The 19,071-nt window shown below is 39.7% G+C and overlaps 1 protein-coding gene across 2 annotated transcripts in view; it reads right to left on the reverse strand.

Annotated features, from left to right (window-relative positions):
• The window catches only part of LOC129707733 (bridge-like lipid transfer protein family member 3B), an 80,771-nt gene that overhangs the window by 40,783 nt on the left and 20,917 nt on the right, over window positions 1–19,071 (reverse strand). For both annotated transcript variants that reach the window (XM_055652977.1, XM_055652978.1), the window contains exons 2-11: window positions 18,041–18,203; window positions 11,876–11,914; window positions 9,750–9,841; window positions 8,676–8,865; window positions 7,575–7,715; window positions 6,802–6,972; window positions 5,364–5,544; window positions 4,702–4,785; window positions 1,623–1,805; window positions 69–226 (exon numbers count right to left, since the gene is read on the reverse strand). In XM_055652977.1, the coding sequence (XP_055508952.1) occupies window positions 69–226; window positions 1,623–1,805; window positions 4,702–4,785; window positions 5,364–5,544; window positions 6,802–6,972; window positions 7,575–7,715; window positions 8,676–8,865; window positions 9,750–9,841; window positions 11,876–11,914; window positions 18,041–18,203 (1,402 nt within the window). The remainder of the gene's footprint in view (window positions 1–68; window positions 227–1,622; window positions 1,806–4,701; window positions 4,786–5,363; window positions 5,545–6,801; window positions 6,973–7,574; window positions 7,716–8,675; window positions 8,866–9,749; window positions 9,842–11,875; window positions 11,915–18,040; window positions 18,204–19,071) is intronic.

Consider the following 19,071-nt stretch of genomic DNA (forward strand, 5'->3'; position numbering starts at 1 on the left):
AATATTAACGTAACACGAGTTTAATAGCACATCAAACTAATTCCAGCTCCAAAATATCAATTTCTCACCTGATAAATATTTAGATCCTCCACTCTAATAACAAAACAACTAGATAATAGCTTTGTTCTTGGCTGCAGACTTGTTGAAGCTGAAATATTAGCAGAACTTGTTCCTTTTGACATCTGCTCCTTCCCTGTAGTTACAGGTTTATGTCTGAGTGTGGTCTCTACATAGATTAAAAACAAGCATATATGATATTTACCAAAAATTCAGTTTGTAAAATAACAGCTCCTGTTCAATGAATTCATTTTTGTTTCAAAACCTTTCTAAACAGTCAGTAAAAATCATTCATAATCATGATATTTAAAAAAAATCTGCCATACAAACGGTTGGCAATTCTAATGGTGAGATAACCTCCCCAGGTGATCAATCTTCACTCAGAAAGTTGTTAGTTCCATGGATGTATTGTTCATAATTATGTTTCTGAAACTGTGCAAGCCAAGGGAAGTGAAGGATCTCAACTCCCAAATGAGCTTTGATGGCAACTGATCATTGCAATTCCCTAATATGCAAAATAAATGATGCAGGGAAACTGATAAATGTAATAAGTGGATATTTCAGATTTATTTGAAATTAATACAGATAACCTAATGCTTTACAATTCTTTTTGGACAATTTTCTTTACCAAAGCTGGAGCTCATATTTGACAAAAAAAAAGGATATGGTTGTATCATTATAAGAATAACTAATGGAACATTTGAGATGAGCTTTTAATTAACCGTGGGGTAGGCAGTGATACAACTGTTACTGTTCCTGCTCCATCGCTTCAGACGTCTGGGTTTGATCCTGACCTTGGATGCTCTGTATATGGTGTTTGGACAATCTCCCTGGGATTGTTTGGACCCCCCCCCAGCTGCTTCAGTTTTCTCCCACACTCCAAACATGTGCTAATTGGTAGATTCAACTACCAAATTGCGTTGTCTGGAGAATCAGAAAGATGTGATGTATATGTAAGAGGATAAAATGCGATTAGTGTAAATGGCTTTATAGTCAACATGGACAAGGTGGGCTAAAGGGCCCATTTCCATGATGAATATCCAGAAAGACTGGATAGACTCGGCTTGTACTCGCTAGAATTTAGAAGATTGAGGGGGGATCTTATAGAAACTTACAAAATTCTTACGGGGTTGGACAGGTTAGATGCAGGAAGATTGTTCCCGATGTTGGGGAAGTCCAGAACAAGGGGTCACAGTTTAAGGATAAGGGGGAAATCTTTTAGGACCGAGATGAGGAAAACATGGGGTATGGAGAGAAGGCAGGTACAGGATATTGAGTTGGATGATCAGCCATGATCATATTGAATGGCGGTGCAGGCTGGAAGGGCCGAATGGCCTACTTCTGCACCTATTTTCTATGTTTCTATGAATAGCTCGCAGCTCATTGTTTAGAACTATGGTTTCAGTGAAAAGATTAGTTAGCACCCCTGCAGAACACAGATGCATTCCCCATAGATAATTGTAACTCTGTTTCAGTCAAGAGTTTTCAATGAGCCCTTTCTCTGGCAATACACAGACAATTCAATTCCTATTGTTAACCAAAAAAAGCATATACAAAATACTGACCTATTAACACGTGTGGCGGTGAACCATTAGGTGAAGGTGACGGAGGTTTACTTTTATTATAGTCCATCACCGCTTGTTTCAGCATATCAACATTCGACTTGAATTCTTTTAGTAACTCTTTTGTCCAACTCGATCTTGTTTTTGTAGCCTCATTATAGTACATCCAGTGCTGACAGCTGTCTCCTGAAAATATTTAAGAAACAAACAAAACATTCAGTCATGTTGGCAATCATCACAGCCACTTCTGTTGTTCTCCATCCCGCCCAACAAATGCAAATTTTGGGAGAGGAGGCACAAACGAGAGGAAGGGGAATATTATTATTACTGCAAGGTCATTCTTTCACCCAACAGAATATTTAAGCACCGTTGCCATCCATTTCAAAAGCTTTACCAGTCAATCATTTGGTCACAGTTTCACACTGTGCCAAGTTATTTGCAAACTCAGCATGCTATTTGAGTCTTCAAATGAATTTCCAACTCTGAGTTTGAAAGTACAAAGACTGTCTACTTCCATGTAATTATTCCTATATATGCCTATCATCTGCCAAAACCTGCATGCATGCTTCACATCTCAAGACTTAAAAAGAACAATGTTGTCCACAATCCTCTCTCCAGACGTTCTCCTTCTCAGAATACGTTCAATGTCCAAGCAGGGATTATAAGGACATTCACTTCACCTGTGCCAATACGTTTACAAACACGGCTCGACCGACCACCACCTAATTCTTCTGCTACTTCCATCAGGCTGACCTCAATAACAGTGGAAACGGATTTTCTTGCGGGCACATTTTTTTGTTGAAGGTCTCAAGGACCCTCCATCAAAAGTTTGTTCCAGACATAGCCTCAAACAATCTGACTCACAAACAACAGGAATCAGAAGTGTACTTAGTGACCAGAAGAACTTGAAAACCCATCATAATTAGAGCATGTTAAGAGATTCCTAGTCTCCCTGAAACACTTGTGATGAGAATTACCAGAATATCCAGGAGTTAATTAACCACAGAAAGATACAAAATACTTGACTAACTCAGCAGGTCAGGCAGCATCCTGGGAGAATTCATCCGAGGTGTCGTGGAGGGATCAGTTTCTGCAGAAGGCAGAAAGGGTGGAGATGGGAAGATGTGATTAATGGTGGGATCACGATGGAGGTGTTGGAAATGTCAGATGATGATGTGTTGGATATGTAGGTTGTTGGGGTGAAGTACGAGGACCAGGGGAACTCCATCCTTGTTGCCTCTTGGGGGGGGGGGGGGGGGACGGGGGGGGGGGGGGAGCGAGTTTAGAACTCCAGGACACAGAAGAGATACAAGTGAGGGATCCATCAATGATATCTGGGAGGAAACCTGCTCACCAAAAAATGAGGTATATCAAATGGAAAGCCTCATTTTTAGATCAGATGCTGAGTTCCTGACCCACTGAGTTATTCCAGCAATTTGTGCCTATCTTGGGTATAAGCCAGCATCTGCAGATCCTTGTTTTTACACGTTAAGTAACCACAAACACAAGCTATTCCCGTCATGTCTCAAGAGAAAATAGACACCTGTGGGAGGTACCGAGGAGGCAAAGCCTAACAAAAATGATAACTTATGAGACACAAGAGATAACAGATGCTGGAATCTGAAAAAAACAAACTGCTGAAGAAATTCATTGGGGACCCATTCAATAATCATGTGTGGATTTCTCAGCATTGACAAGATGATCAAGGACTCAGCATGTTGTGAGCCAGAAATAGAGGAGCCAAAGTGGCCTACAACCTGTTGGAAGGAACACTTCGAAAAACTCTTCAAACCAGATTGTATCCGATCACGTGTCCTTAACCCCACGTTGATTTGACAGGAGGTTGCAAACACCATATCAACAGAGTAAGGAGCAAAACCTCCAAAGCCATCTAAACCTCTGGGCAGGAACTGCCGGCAAAATTGTTATTTCTCTTGTACGGGAAAAGCAGTACATGCTAGAGGTTATCAGGGATGATTTCATAGAAACATAGAAATTAGGTGCAGGAGTAGGCCATTCGACCCTTCGAGCCTGCACCGCCATTCAATATGATCATGGCTGATCATCCAACTCAGTATCCCGTACCTGCCTTCTCTCCATACCCCCTGATCCCCTTAGCCACAAGGGCCACATCTAAATCCCTCTTAAATATAGCCAATGAACTGGCCTCAACTACCTTCTGTGGCAGAGAATTCCAGAGATTCACCACTCTCTGTGTGAAAAAAGTTCTTCTCATCTCGGTTTTAAAGGGTTTCCCCTTATCCTTAAACTGTGACCCCTTGTCCTGGACTTCCCTAACATCGGGAACAATCTTCCTGCATCTAGCCTGTCCAACCCCTTAAGAATTTTGTAAGTTTCTATAAGATCCCCTCTCAATCTTCTAAATTCTAGAGAGTATAAACCAAGTCTATCCAGTCTTTCTTCATAAGACAGTCCTGCCATCCCAGGAATCCCATTTCAAGGAGACAAACAAGATTATGGAAAGTACAGGTCATCAGCACCGCAGATCCTCCTATCCATGTGTAGGGCACTCTTAACCCAACATATGGACAGCCTCCTTGTATGCCTGGCACATCCATATGTTGGGTTACGAGCACCCGATATATGGAGACCCGTGCATTTGGGATACCAGTGTGGTGGACGGAAATGGACCCCAATTTTGGCATAGCCTTTGATGGCATTCAGGCCCTGCCATAGACGGCTAGCACCTGTTCGATTGAGTTGAGCCCCCAGCTCATTTTGATAAGAGTCTTTAAGAATCATTTCCAATCGCAGTCAAAAATTGACCACGTAACCCACTTCCCAGGTGTCAGCGGTTAGGGGGAGAAGGCAGGAGAATGGGGTTGAGAGGGAAAGATAGATCAGCCATGATTGTGGCAGAGTAGACTTGATGGGCCGAATAGCCTAATTCTGCTCCTAAAATATAAACTTCCCAACTCTTCGTTTGCAGAGCCAGTGGTTATGGTTCTTCAAGAGCAGATCTGTTTGCTTTTTACAGAAGTAGAAGTGCAAAGGTGTCATGATTTCAGGAAGGGATGTCAAATTAATACCATAGATGTTAAGCCTTATTTTAAACCCATACCTGCTCTGTGATAGGGATAGTAATCCACTGTAATCTGTGTAAAGGAGAGTTGCATGGCTCCTCCTTTGCTCTCTTTTGGAAAACCTGCCAAAGGAGGAAAAAGCTTACAAGAATCGTTTCCATAAATTTAAGCCAAAAAACTATTCACATTTATTTTTCCTTGCATAAGAAACAAATAATTTACTCAAGTAATTTGCGGCAAATACAATTTAACATTGGCAAATAGAGGGTGGATTTTGCTTTTATGTATGCAAAACATATCTACTCAAATGGAAATATTTTAAAATAACAACCCCCCACCCCCGGTCCTATGTTCCAATGCTACTCAAAACTCACTGGGCCCTGGTTGCCATGCTTCCTAAAATGAACTGCGTTCACTGCAGAATTTATTATACCAGTGCAACATCCTGAGAAAATGAAAAGTGTATTGAGGAATTAATATGAATAACTACTAATAGTCCACCAGTCTGACTCCACCGATGTCCCAACCAAGCCAGATTATGTTTTATTTTAAGGACAAAGGCCAAAAGGAATACAAATTTAGCCAACTCAAGTCAGTGATATTTCAAAACTAATGCATTACAAATTAAAACCACAGTATACAAAAAATATCCAGTTTTCAGCCTATTCATTTCAAATCAAAAGACAGTAAGGCAGTGTACCTCTTTCCTTCACATGAATGTCATCACAAACGTGCAAATCCAAATGAGAAATTATTAAATGATAAGATGTTTCCTTTACATCAAAAGCATGAAAAAGTTTGGCAAGAGCATCATTCTGATCAGCTGCTGCTATAGTTTGCGGAGTTCTAACCTGTTGGGAAACAGGAACTGGAGTTGCACTCTGCAAGAGAAATGTACAAATGTTACCCCAATTCCATTATTATAACATGGAAGTAAATTAACTATTTATATCTAATGGCTTTTATAAAAAAGACCAACAACCTGAAATGCACACCATTGTGTTCTACACTATTGACAGCCAGCATTTCCTGTTTTAGCTTAACCATTGAGTACTTTACCATCAGACAAGGTTGTAAAGTAAGTCTATAACTTGAACTATTTTTTCAATATTCACCCTTACAATAGTGTTCACATTTCCCAATTATTTTCAGAACCTGCAATCAACCTTTGCTTCTGAATCATTGTCTTCCCCAACCACATCCATTATCTAAACCAGCTCTTTGTCAATCTTCAACACTTCCTCAGATCCAAAGCTAAACTTTCAACCTCAAATTTTAACCCATAATTTACAGAGCCTGTATCTACTTCTGAGATATTGGACATGACCATTCCCCCTCAGCACTTACATCCTACAGGTCACCCTCCCAGGTTACAAGTTGGAAATTTGGTTGCAAGCAGAGATCTCACACGCCAAAAGATGTCTGCAGGCCCACAGCTACTGACAAATCTGAACCGCCAGTCTCCCAAACCGCCATTCGCATGCACAGGCCTAAGGCACGGCCGGTGTTCGTAAACTGGGGAGATCCTGGATTCCAATAGCATTGTGCACTTCCCAACATCGGAAAATCTCACCTCTGAGTAAGGCTGATAATCGGAGAGCAAAGCTGAAATGTTTTCTATGGTCTGAGACTGAATCTCTACTCAGAAATTTAGTCACCAAATTTGAACCACGCAAAATTTAATCCAATCGCACGTTTTGCGAAAAATGATTTTTATGTGCAAATTTATTTGCAGCGAAGCATATTCTCCATCGCTCTATTCCCAAATTCATATTGTATCAGAACAAACTAAATGGCTTTCCATGCCAACTCTCATAACACTGGGAAATGTTTAGAGTTGATTCTTCCCTTTGTTACATGGACCGAATACAGCTTGCTGATTTACTTAATTCGACAGAACTTCAAGACTCCTAAGCATATACCAAACCCCAGACGTTCTCTCAGCTTTTTAACAACATCCAGACATCTACAATCAATTACACAAGAAAATCTGAAAAACATTTAACTTTCACAAATCCTCATGTTACATTTCATTGCTATATTTGTGAATGCACTAATCACAATCATATCAATTTATGCGCAATCATTATTACAACTACAATATAATGCTTGAAATTGAATAATTTGTAAACAACCACCTGGGTTGGTGCAGAAGCCATGCTCTTCCTTTGCTGCGCGGATTTTTCTATGACTTCACTCAGAGACTTTGAATATTGTGCCATTGCTTTCAACTGGGAGTCGGTCAAAACCCACAACAAGTCATCCAATAGAAGCACCAGCTTTGATGCCACCACATTGCAATCTTTTAACTGTTGAAATAAGAAGGGAAAAAAATCCCAAATCCTGTTAGATACCAAAAACACAGCTGAAGGTAAAATGGGAGTTCCACTGAACGGACTAAACAAAACATTTCCCAAGCATTAAAAATACCCCCACACAATCAATTAGGGTGCCATAAATCTGTCTATAGAGATACAGTAAAAGTTTGGTAAGCCAATGTACTCAGGTGGTGGCAACCTGACAGATTTTCTGGAATATAGAATATTATTACATCCATTTATTTACAGTAATTGACTATTTTCATCATTAAATCTATTCAATACGAAAATAAATTGGTAGTATAACAGACACCCAAGGATCCTATTTTAAACACGTTAGAGCATTGTGGTCAACCACACAGCTTCATGCACTCTTTTGCTGAAGATTATTTTGTTGTATGAAAGTACGCAGAATGATAGCACATCTGAAACAAACTTCGACTAAGGTCTCTATGCCCATGAACATAATCAGTTATTGCACTTCAACCACTTTACTCTCTTATCTAGTATGTTATTGTTGTAAATTTAAAATTGCATACATACAACAATGCAGGGATTCTTTTTCATCAAATAAACGATTTACTATTTCGTACCCTTCGCTTCAAGCTGACTTTCAGCTTGGACTGGTTTGTGATAAGCCGCACTGGTGCACTGAGGATATCGTGTTCCTCATTCTGGATTGCATCTGCCTCTATTCGGATCATCTGCCACGTAATCTCCTTGAATGTCAGAACCTGAGTGCAGAAGGAAAAACCATTAACCAACAAAAATAAAAAACAGATACCAATTAAATCCAGAGGTGAAACTGTACTACTGTTTCAAAAATAAATTCTATTGTTACTGTTCTATGAAAATCACATTGCTTAATAAACACTGATGGAATGGAAAAGCAGATTCTAGTTAATGAACATATTGTTCACAAGGAGTGGGAAAAAAATGAGGCGAATCTCACAGGCAAGCTTGCAGTGCAACATCAACTCCATATTCCTGCACCATCCTCCTTTTCCTCAACTTTCTTGATGCTAAACAGCTTGGTGAGAAGTTAGGATACAATGTCACTCAAATGCTGCCAAATGGCCTTTTTAAAAATTGGATTCTTTGCCCTTGAGAAGGAAGGACAAGCAGTCTTCTGGAACCGGAGATATCCACCTGGTGAAGGCAGTGTCAAGATATTTTGTGGGTTTATCACGATTTAATGAAATGCGAACCAATTTCAGAGAAGCCGGCAGTGCAATGTAGACCTGATCAACTAAAGATAATAGATTCACATTCTTAAAGTTAATCAGATTGTGTGTTAAATGAACAATCTACGAATTTCATGGTTATCAGACATGTCACAGTCTTTTTATTCCAATTTTATGGAACTTAATGAAAATTCTCCAGCTGTCACAGTAGGATATTAACATATTATTGCCTACTCCAAAAATGTCATTGATGGACCAGTGGGCATATGTCTTGTATTTTCATTTTCACAGCAGTCACCAAATACAGGGTCACTGTATCCTAAGAAAGTGCAGGTTTAGTTTACTGAAGATGCAGATGGTTCCACAAACCTGGGCCCTGTGCCAGAATTTTATGTCATTCAAGTGATCTTCAAGCACATAAAATTTGAACATGCAACTTAAACAAAATTAAAATATTTTTTAAATAAAATAACAGAAGTGCTAGACCAACAAAATAAATGACATCTTTACCTCGCCACGTTGAGGATCTTGTATTCGGGTGAACCGCAGATCACTTTGTTGCCAGCTTGTATTTACACTATATATTTGCAGCTGGGACAACTCAAAAGATGCATTGAAAGCTTTTGCCTTGATTTTAATAATGATGGAATTCACAGAAAGAGAGATTCCCTCGACAACTTTTTCAGCAAAGCCATACTCACTAGGGAAAAAGTAAATTGTTATGTCAGTAATTGAAATAACATGTGTTTGCTAACATATAAAAGCAAGGAACTGCAGATGCTGGTTTGCAGGAAAAGACACACAGTGCTGATGTAACATAGCGGTTTAAGCATAAATCCTGGAGAACATGGATAGGTGACGATTCGGGTTGTGACACTCCTCAGACTGACTGTGGGGGAAGAAAAAAGGCTGGAAGAGAGGGGCAGGACAAAGCCTGGCAGGTAATAGGTGGATACAGGTGAGGAGGGAGGGGTTAATAGGCAGATGCTTAGACAAAGGCCAGAGATGAAAAGTCAGATGATGCGAGACAAGGGGATTGAAGAGTTGTGAATAATGTAGTGGAAGGAATGTAGGTGGAAGGAGAGGGAGAGAGGGGAGGTATGTTCATACCATTAGGTTGTGAGATACCCAAGTGGATAATGAGGTGCTATTCCTCCAGTTTGCGTGTGATCTCAACCTAACAATGGTGGAAGCCCAGGACAGTTTTGTCAGGATGGGAATGGGAAGTGGAGTTAAAATGGTTAGCAACCTGGAGATCCAGTAAGCCTTGGCAGACCAGACATAAGTTTTCAGTGAAACTATGGCTTACTCATGCCGATGGACAGGAGGCCACATCAGGACCACTGGATGCATTAGATGAAGTTAGAGGAGGAGCATTTAACATACCAATTATAAGTAACCAACCTACTTGTTCACGTTTTTAAATGAGCAAAATACATATTATTGACTAATCAAAAAAGATACAACAAATATAAATTTGCATAACATCCAATTTAAAAAAAATATTCAAAATAAAGATATCACAGGATTTGACACAGTTCTAGTACAACAATTTCCTGATTAATGTTTGTCTTCGTGTCTCACCTTTGCCCTGAAGCTGTTGCAATAGGAGAAGGGCCATTTGGAGGGCGAGGCTCCTCACAAGTTCTCATCTCCATTTCTACCTTATCCAGGGACTAGATGAACACAATGAAAAAAAACTCAATATCCAGGTGATATTTAAGGCATTGGCACAGAGACAAGACATTTAATAGATAAGATATTTAGTTTAATTTTGAGATAAAGCCCAGAAACAGGCCCTTCGGCCCACTGAGTCCAGTGATCCCCACACATTAACACTATCCTACATACACTATGGACAATTTACATTTGTAACAAGTCAATTAACCTACAAAAACCTGGACATCTTTGGGGTCTGGGAGGAAACCGGAGCACCCGGGAAAAACCCACGCAGGTCACGGGAAGAATGGACAAACTCCGTACAGACAGCACCCGTAGTCAGGATTGAACCCAGGACATGGGGCTCTGGTGCTGTAAGGCAGCAACTCTAACGCTGCACCACCATGCCGCCCATATTACAAGTTTAAATGAGTAGTTAGAAATTCAAGGACAACAGCACAAGAGTGCAATAAAGAAGAACATTTGAAGTTGGTTAAAAATAATTTATTTTTCAAAAAATGATCCCTAGAATAGGACTGCCAAAGAAATGTGACAGAGAAAATATAAGATTCATTGTAAAAACTACATTTATTTGGATAATTATATGACAGTACAACAATTGTGGAAGAACAAAATCAATGGGACTGCGTATTCCATCATGTAAAGCCAACTTGTGTGAAATTACTCCAAGATATCAGCGTACAATTTATTGGTGGCGACCAACCTCTGACTCTTGACATTGTGCTTCAACTTTGAAAATCCCTTTCTACACTTGCATCTGGGTTGCCTGATCTCAATGACGTTACCCTAGCCTGTGACAAAACCCTGCAAGTGTAAGTCGCCCATAGAACAAGGGGAAAAAATCTTGTGACTAGCCACCTGACAATCATTTGGAATGCTTCTTAATGTACCCTGACATTCATCAAGTATGAAAAATTAAACTGAGAAAAAAAAGAATTAAATGAAACTCTTAAATACCCTCAGTGACACTTAACTTGCTCAAGTGAATGAAGAAGCAATTCCTGTGCCAGATCTAATCTGGCTGTGGATTCTGCAGACAAATTTCTTAGCTTAAGCATTCGAGAACTATCACAAATTCATGAGTAAGATTGCCCAATATTGCAGGATCAACTGACTCTTGTGGCCCCCTGTCATAAATTATACTCTATGACAGTCCAACATCAGAGGAGTATTGAAAAGATGGTGAAAAGTGGACCTCCATTGAATATGTAAAATCATAAACATGGTGGCGCATAAGCAGAAAGTATTCAGAGTTTTGTAGACTTTAGTGTCCAATTACACGCATAAATAACTCCAAAGACAATTGAAGTGATGGGAAATAGTTCTGTACCAAGTTCATTTATTTGATATTATGTGATTTTGGTATTTTATTTTCCCTTATTAGAACTTTCATTTTTCTAAGATACATTCATTTATGGGCCACTCTGGCTAAATCAACATTTAATGCTCATTCATTACTCGATTTGAATGTGAAGAAGCTGTATTCACAATGTTGTTAATTAGGACTCGTGTGAAGCAGCCTAGATAAACTAATGCAGTATATCTTGCAAATAGTATAAACTACTGCCACAGTGCAGATGTGATTGAGGGAATATTTACAGGGATGATCAAGCAGTCTGCTCGGTCCTGAAAGAGAGAGATCCTCAAGCTCCTGGAACTCCACTCAACTAAACAACTAACATTGCATCACTTGCATAAATTGGACATTGTAGATCATGCAAAGGCTTTGGCAACCCAGGAACTCAGCCACGTTTGCAGAATAACTAGCCTCACTCCTTTCGCTACAGTGTTTTTATAGGTATACCAGGTATGTGATTAATTTTACCACAACAGACTATTAAAACCTATTAATCTTACTTTGCTCAGGGATACATTGAAATATAGATGACTGCATATTAAACATTGACCTGAATAATGGACAATTTAAAATGTGAGCTGCTCCATTATATCTGTTTGTATCAAATCTAGTCATTAACAGTTGACATGTAACTTCATTTATGTTTAATTATTGTCATAAAATGAACATTTACCAGGCATAGTGGATGAGTCTTCAGTTTAGTCCAATGTATCTGAAAGAGAGACAAGGAACTGATCACCTCATAAAAACGTTTGTTTTGTTATTGCATTATATAATTATTATAATCTCAAATCCATGAGAAATAATCTCCTCTATGTGGAGATTCAATGTTTTCCTGCAAGTTTAGCAGATTATTAAGGTCATGATTTTTTAATTAAATTACAGGAGTAATATGTAATTTCTACCATCTTAAAAAGGTATCAACGTTATTTTGCAACTGAGATTACACTGTTCAATGTACAACATCAAGTGAAGTGACAGGATCCAGCCACGCTTCAAAAACCAATGATTGTTTGGGATGTAGTCTCCCTCCCAGTACATCAATATCAATCATGCAGTCATTTTTTCCCCCTTAAAATGCTTTTAAAACTCGTCAGTTAATCAAATCTTTCCTCTGCAATACATTTGCATCCATACAGTATATACAAATTACATCAAAAGTTCAAAAAATGAAAAAATAAGCTGGAAGTCATCAAGATTATTGCAAATACTTGCAGGGTGGGTTCAATATGGAAAGAGTGATATATATACACGTATATTTAAAAAAAAGTAAGTTATAAAACTGATTTAAGAAAATACATGTTTCTGCCATTATGCCTGGTCTCATTTTGGTAATGATGTTCTCAGCTACTAGTCATGGAACTGCTAATTCAAATCATGCCCCTCAAGTTAAGTAACATTTTCAGCTGGCATCCCAATGGAGAACAGAATAACTGCTGCTGTTACTCCAAGACATGTTTGAATAAACTTATCTGGTGTGCTAGTCAATCAATAATAATGAAAACAGATGAACTGATAATTAACCTCTGGTTAGGTGGAAACTTGTGCATAAACTGGCTATAGTGTTTCTGAATACAAAAGTGGGTAGAGCCTGGTAAACAGGCTGGAATCCAAGGAAACACAAACATTGAATTCACATCCAGTGTTAAAAATGTTATAAGTCCTCGGGCTTGGCTTGACCTTTTATTAAAATGCAGATCAATGGCAGAATCAAGACCAAGCACGAGTTATCACATCTGAACTCCTGAATCCAGAGCCAAGTAGTGATGAACAGACCTGTGGCAAGGTAACAGTTGAAAACAAGGTTGTTGTTGAGACAGACCACCACTAAGCTCAACTGCATTTTTGTAATAGCAAAAAGGTTGTGGTAGAGGTGGAGGTAAAAGAGAGCTTTATTTAATGGTTCCAACATCTTATTTTTATTTAGAAAGTACTAAATTGACTTACTACCGTACTAATCCTGTTTTGCTTCCTTGGAGCCTCAATATATAGAAAAGCCACATATAATTGTCAGTGGATACCAAGTTAGTTGATCTTGACAAGAATGACACAATTTGGCACAATTCCCCAAAAGAAACAATGGATACTTGACCAGGATGTCTTCACTTAATTCCCCAGATGCCTGCTTATTTGAAGACAGAATGGAATATGCTTCAAGGAGCAAGACATTGTGTACAAAGGAGGAAATACATTTTTAAAACCTAAAATGAAATAACCCACGGAAGACAAAAATGCTGGAGAAGCTCAGCGGGTGAGGCAGCATCTATGGAGCGAAGGAAATAGGCAACTTTTCGGGTCGAAACCCTTCTTCAGTTCCTTCTTAAACATTTTGTCTACCTTCGATTTTCCAGCATCTGCAGTTCCTTCTTAAACATGAAATAACCCACGTCGCTACAATAAACTCAGATATCTATATTTAGAATGCAGTCTTTCCAAAATAAAAACCACACCTTGTCATTACAAGAAACCAAGTTATCTGGTTTGTCTTGTATGAGACTTACAGTAAATGTCAAACATATTTGCAATTAATTAAAAATATAATGACAACATATCACAACAACAATTCTTCAAGGTGCAATCTGAATTATTTAATAAGTTATATATTTTAGAAATGTCAGTGGTTATAAAATAGATAACGGCAATTAGACTTTTTTTTTTTAATCCAACACTCTGATACATTAGTCTTAAACCAAGATTGTAGAATGGTGAAGCAATTGAGGATGATGAGGTACCATTATGACATTTGGAAAGCAACTAGAGGGTGGATTACAATGCCATTCATGAAAAGCCTAACAATCGTCAGCTGATCAACGACCTGAATAAGTTCTACTGCAGGTTTGACAAGCAGAAAGGTAACTCTAGTACCTCCTCCACCCCTCCCCGACCGACACTTCACACCTACTCACAGCCTGACCCCAGTCTGCAAAGACTGTACCCTTCTACACACACTCCTACCCAAACATCACTTCACACCTACTTGAAGCAAGACTCCAGTCTGAAAAGACTGGACCCTTTCCCACCCACCCCATTCCAATCACCACTTAACACAAATTACCCACCATCTCCATGCTGCACAACATCACTTCTCCATCATCACCAATAAAACACTGTTCCTTCAAAGTCTCCACTATTGTCCCTGTACCCAAAAAGACAAGGGTTACTGGTCTTAATGACTGCAGGTCTGTCACACTGACCTCCGGAGTCAAGAAGACCATTGAGAGGCTTGTGCTGGTCAAGCTGAAAAATATCACGAACCCCCTCTGCAGTTTGCATATCGGGCCAATAGATCTGTGGATGATGCAGTCAACCTGGGCCTGCACTTCATCCTCCAGCACCTAGACCGCCGGGGGACCTATGCGAGGGTTTAGTTTGGTGATTTTAGCTCTGCATTCAACACCATTGTGCCAGAGCTACTATACTCCAAACTTTCTAAGTCGACTGTGCCTGAACCCCTCTGTCAGTGGATCACCAGCTTCCTGACAGACAGGAAGCAACACGTGAGGCTGGGAAAGCACGTCTTGGACCTGCAAACCCTCAGCCTAGGAGCACCCCAAGGCTGCGTACTCTTCCTTCTCCTCTACACCAATGACTGCACCTTCACTGACTCCTCTGTCAAGCTTCTCAAGTTTGCGGACGACACTACCCTGATTGGACTGATCCAGGATAGGGAGGAATCGGTCTACAGACCGGAAGTGAAACAGCTGGCATCCTGGTGCCATTGCAACAACCTGGAGCTCAATGCTCTTAAGACAGTGTAATTGATTGTAGACTTTAGGAGAGCTCCCCCTCCCCTCACCCCCACTCACCATCTACAACACCACAGTCACATCTGCGGTCTTTTAAGTTCCCAGGAACCATCATCTTCAAGGACCTTAAATGGGGGGACAATCATCCACAGGCAATGATGGTCCAATTCTATACAGCCATCGTAGAGTCTGTCCTCACCTTCTCCATCATTGTCTGGTTTGGCTCAGCCACCAAGCACGACATCCGGCGGCTGCAGCGAATCACCCGATCAGCTGAGAAGGTTATTGGCTGCAACCTTCCCTCTGTACACTGCATGGGCCCGGAAGCGAGCGGGTAAGATCATCTCTGACCCCTCTCACCCTGGCAACAAACTCTTTGAATCACTTCCCTCTGGAAGACGACTCCGGACTGTCAAAGCTCCCACAGCCAGACATAAACACAGTTTTTTTCCACGAGTAGTAGTAGCTCTAGTCAATAATCAAAAATCTGTAGCCTCCTTTTGCTCTGGTATTCACATGTTTAATCGATAATGTTTTATTATTAATGTTTAATGTTTTATGTGTCATTCCTAACTGTCATCGTATGTCATGTTGTCACTTGCGGGCGGAGCACCAAGGCAATTGTGTGTGTGTGTGTGAATACTTGGCCATTAAACTTATTCATATTCATTTAAATCAGAGTCATCGCGGTATCGGTGCTGGCGCGCGGCAACCTCGCCAGGAGTCTGTCCGTCCTTTCACCCTTTTTGTTATTTTTAATCTATATAAAAGTACGTTTTTGGAGGCCAGAACATCGAGCCGTCTGTAGCGGCGACTGCGGAGGGCTCTAGGGCCCCCGACCACGGGTGAGCAATGAGGAAGATGACAAAGCTTTATTGTCTTCCCTCACAGTGGGAACGTTGATTCTGCCGTATGGGGATGTTTATGTTAAACTCGCGTGTATTGTGTTCTTTTTATTCGTATGACTGTATGGTAATTCAAATCTCAATGTACCAATTGGTGCATGTGACAATAAATGTAACTTGAACTTGAAATTAAGAACAAGTAATGCCTATGTAATTCAGCCAAAATTGGCAGTGGAATGTTTAAATCAGTATTATTTTGTCAAGCAGTATACCATCTCAGAACGATCAATTTTAGGCCATGTTTCACGCAACATTATAGTGAGAACTTGGGCCAGAGGATAGGGAAGGAGGAGTGAAGATCACGGGTCAGCTTCATGTAACATGCAACACTTCTGCTCCTCTTAGCTATAGCATCATTTTCTATCAAAAGTGTTCTGACTGTTTAATTGGTATCCACAGCAAACAGCAAGTCCACGTTGCTCCACTAATTTTTCGAAGAACAGTGTCTCATTGTGTATGATCCAACAAGTAGATTACACTACTGTGACTTAACTGGAAAAATGTCAAGTTATGTTTCAATCTTTGCATTGCGATATTATACCTACCCCCAATAAAATCAAAACAGTTTACTGTTTATTGAAATTTCTAATATAATTAAAAGCTGCAACCTTCCTCCACTTGCACTTTCACCAAATAAACTAATGACATTTTGAATGTCCACTCACTACTGCCAAAACCAGTAATAATTTCACGAAAATGAAGCCGCGTGCCAAGAGAAGCATGACCCAACAATAGCACAAGATGATTATAGTTCCAATTGTACACATAGAAACATTGATAATTGGGAGATTAGGAAAATACAATTGGAAGTCTGAATGATAATTGAATTGATAGCCTTCGTAGACATCTCGTTGTGACCAATGTTAAATGCAAAACACAACTGACTAAATTTGCTGCAGCGTTTAACAAATAAAAATAATGTATGCAGCAAATTTAATAAAATAGAGAATTTAACAAATAAAAATAATGTATGCAGCAAGTTTAACAAAATAGAGAATTTAAAGGACGATGGCAGATTTGCCATCCATCACTAAAAAGTAACATTGTATAATCCACCAGGCCATCGGAGAAGACAAAAGGGTGCAATTTGTAGAAAGTGATAAGGAAGGAAGGTAGGGAGAGAAAAGGGGACAAAGCAAAAGAGCAATTTTGGATATTTGTGTTCAACCACCCATCAACAGAAATTCTGAAAATGTTACAATATTTATATACAACGTAGACAGAATTCTGAAGAATGTTTCAACGAAGTAGTATCATTCTATGCAATTATCTGGTGATTATAACTTGAAAAGTTGAGGCATATAAACCAATGCAGGAAGGTGGGACTAGTGTAGATGGGGCATTTTGGTTGACGCAGGCATGTTGGGCTAAAGGTCCTGCTTCCTTGCTGTATGACCAAGGATCTCAAACTAACTTTCATCAAAACAGTAGGATAAAGATGTAAAGCCAGAGGGAGCGGTCTAGGTGGAAGTGGACAGGCACAGGAAAGTGAGGAGATAAAAGGAAGAACGAGGGACTCAGGGAATGTGTGATAAATGTATAAAGGAAGGGAAATGAGTAGGGTGACTGGGGCCGGATAGGGGGAGAAATGGGTGTTGGGCACAGGAAAGAGAGAGGAGGTGGGGGTAGAAGCTATTACTTAAAATTGGAGAATTCAACAATCATACCGTTGGGTTGTAAGTTATCCCAGCAGAATCTGAAGTGCTATTACAAATGTATATTATAGAATCAATGAATGTTCCATGTCAGAACATAGTTTGCATGTAAAGTGATATTCATCAATTCACAATTGCCATTAAAACCTAAGCTCACCCAATGTCTTGATGCTTAGAACCCTAGAATTGCTTTTGGAAGACTGAAATAAATCCCAATATTTTAAAAACACTTCAAATGACAGAGTGCACCATTCTAAGTTCTAATTTCATATTTCATAATGTCCATTAATGCCATGTGCTTGAAATTTGTTAATTTATACCCAGGCTTTCTCCAATTGTCACAATTATTTATTTTCATCTGCGTAGTAGCATAGTTGATTTCCGATTCCCTCCCACACAGAGAATTTGATTATGTGGAACTGGCAAAATTGATGTTTCCACTGCAGGGAAAGCATTGCACAAATTCATTTAAATATCGTACAACTCCAGGGAATATAGCTCCTATAATTCTTCAATAAAATAAGGTTCTTACCCGAATTGCAGCCTTGTTGCAGAACACTCTTGTGATAGCCAACCATGTTGGCAAATCCAGCATATTTTGCAATACCTCTTCATCGAGCTCTAAGTTGGTCAACTGACCTTCACCTTTCAAAGTACTCAAATTAATCTTATCTGGTGAAAGATTCTTGGTAAACCTTTGAAAAAAAAAAAAAAATAGAATAATGAGTTGGTTGTCATGATGTTTTAGTGATAGAGAAATTCAAAATGATTACAAATTTCAAAATGGTCAAAACTCTTTTTGATTATAATTCAAGTGTTTTAGCTCCCACTTTGGCTCAGTGAAAAATACTAACAATCAAAAACATTATATACCACTTACGCCCAATAACTTACTCCAATTCACAAGCAGGGACAAGAAAACAAGAGGAAATATGTTATGAGGAAATATGAGGAAAAATATAAAGGAAACCACGAGAAAAATATGTATGTCTTTCTCCATATTTTCCCTTTTTGCCGACTTGCCTGGGATCCCTGGCTTCTAAACTGTTTCCCATTTGATGGAAGGAAAGAATGGACTGAAATCCATTTGATCACATCTACTGAACTGCCTGCAACAGTAATTTTCATTAACTCTGAAAAATCCTATTAGGTTTATTCGAAAGGATTTCCCACTAACAAACCCATACTAGCACTCTCCACTGGCTCCCTGTGCGGTTCAGAATCAATTTCAAGCTCCTTCTTTATGTATACAAAGCCATTAATGGGCTTGCCCCCACCTACATCAAAAATCTGCTTACCCACCATACCACCTCCAAGTCCCTCAGATTGGCCGACTTGGTGCGCGGTCTAGGCACAAGATCAGGGGCGACCGCACTTTTGCGGTTGCAGCTCCTAGACTGTGGAACAGCATCCCTCTGTGAATGGAAATCCTGAATCAACGCCCTTATAGCGCGAGCAGGAGAGACTGTTATCATTCCCCAACGACAGCGAAAACGATGAAGTGAGTGAGGAAGGAGAATTGGGGGACAAAGGTCGGACGGTCCAAGAAGCCATGGCCAGGGA

Source organism: Leucoraja erinacea, chromosome 22 (genome assembly GCF_028641065.1).
Source record: "Leucoraja erinacea ecotype New England chromosome 22, Leri_hhj_1, whole genome shotgun sequence".
NCBI lineage: Eukaryota > Metazoa > Chordata > Chondrichthyes > Rajiformes > Rajidae > Leucoraja > Leucoraja erinaceus.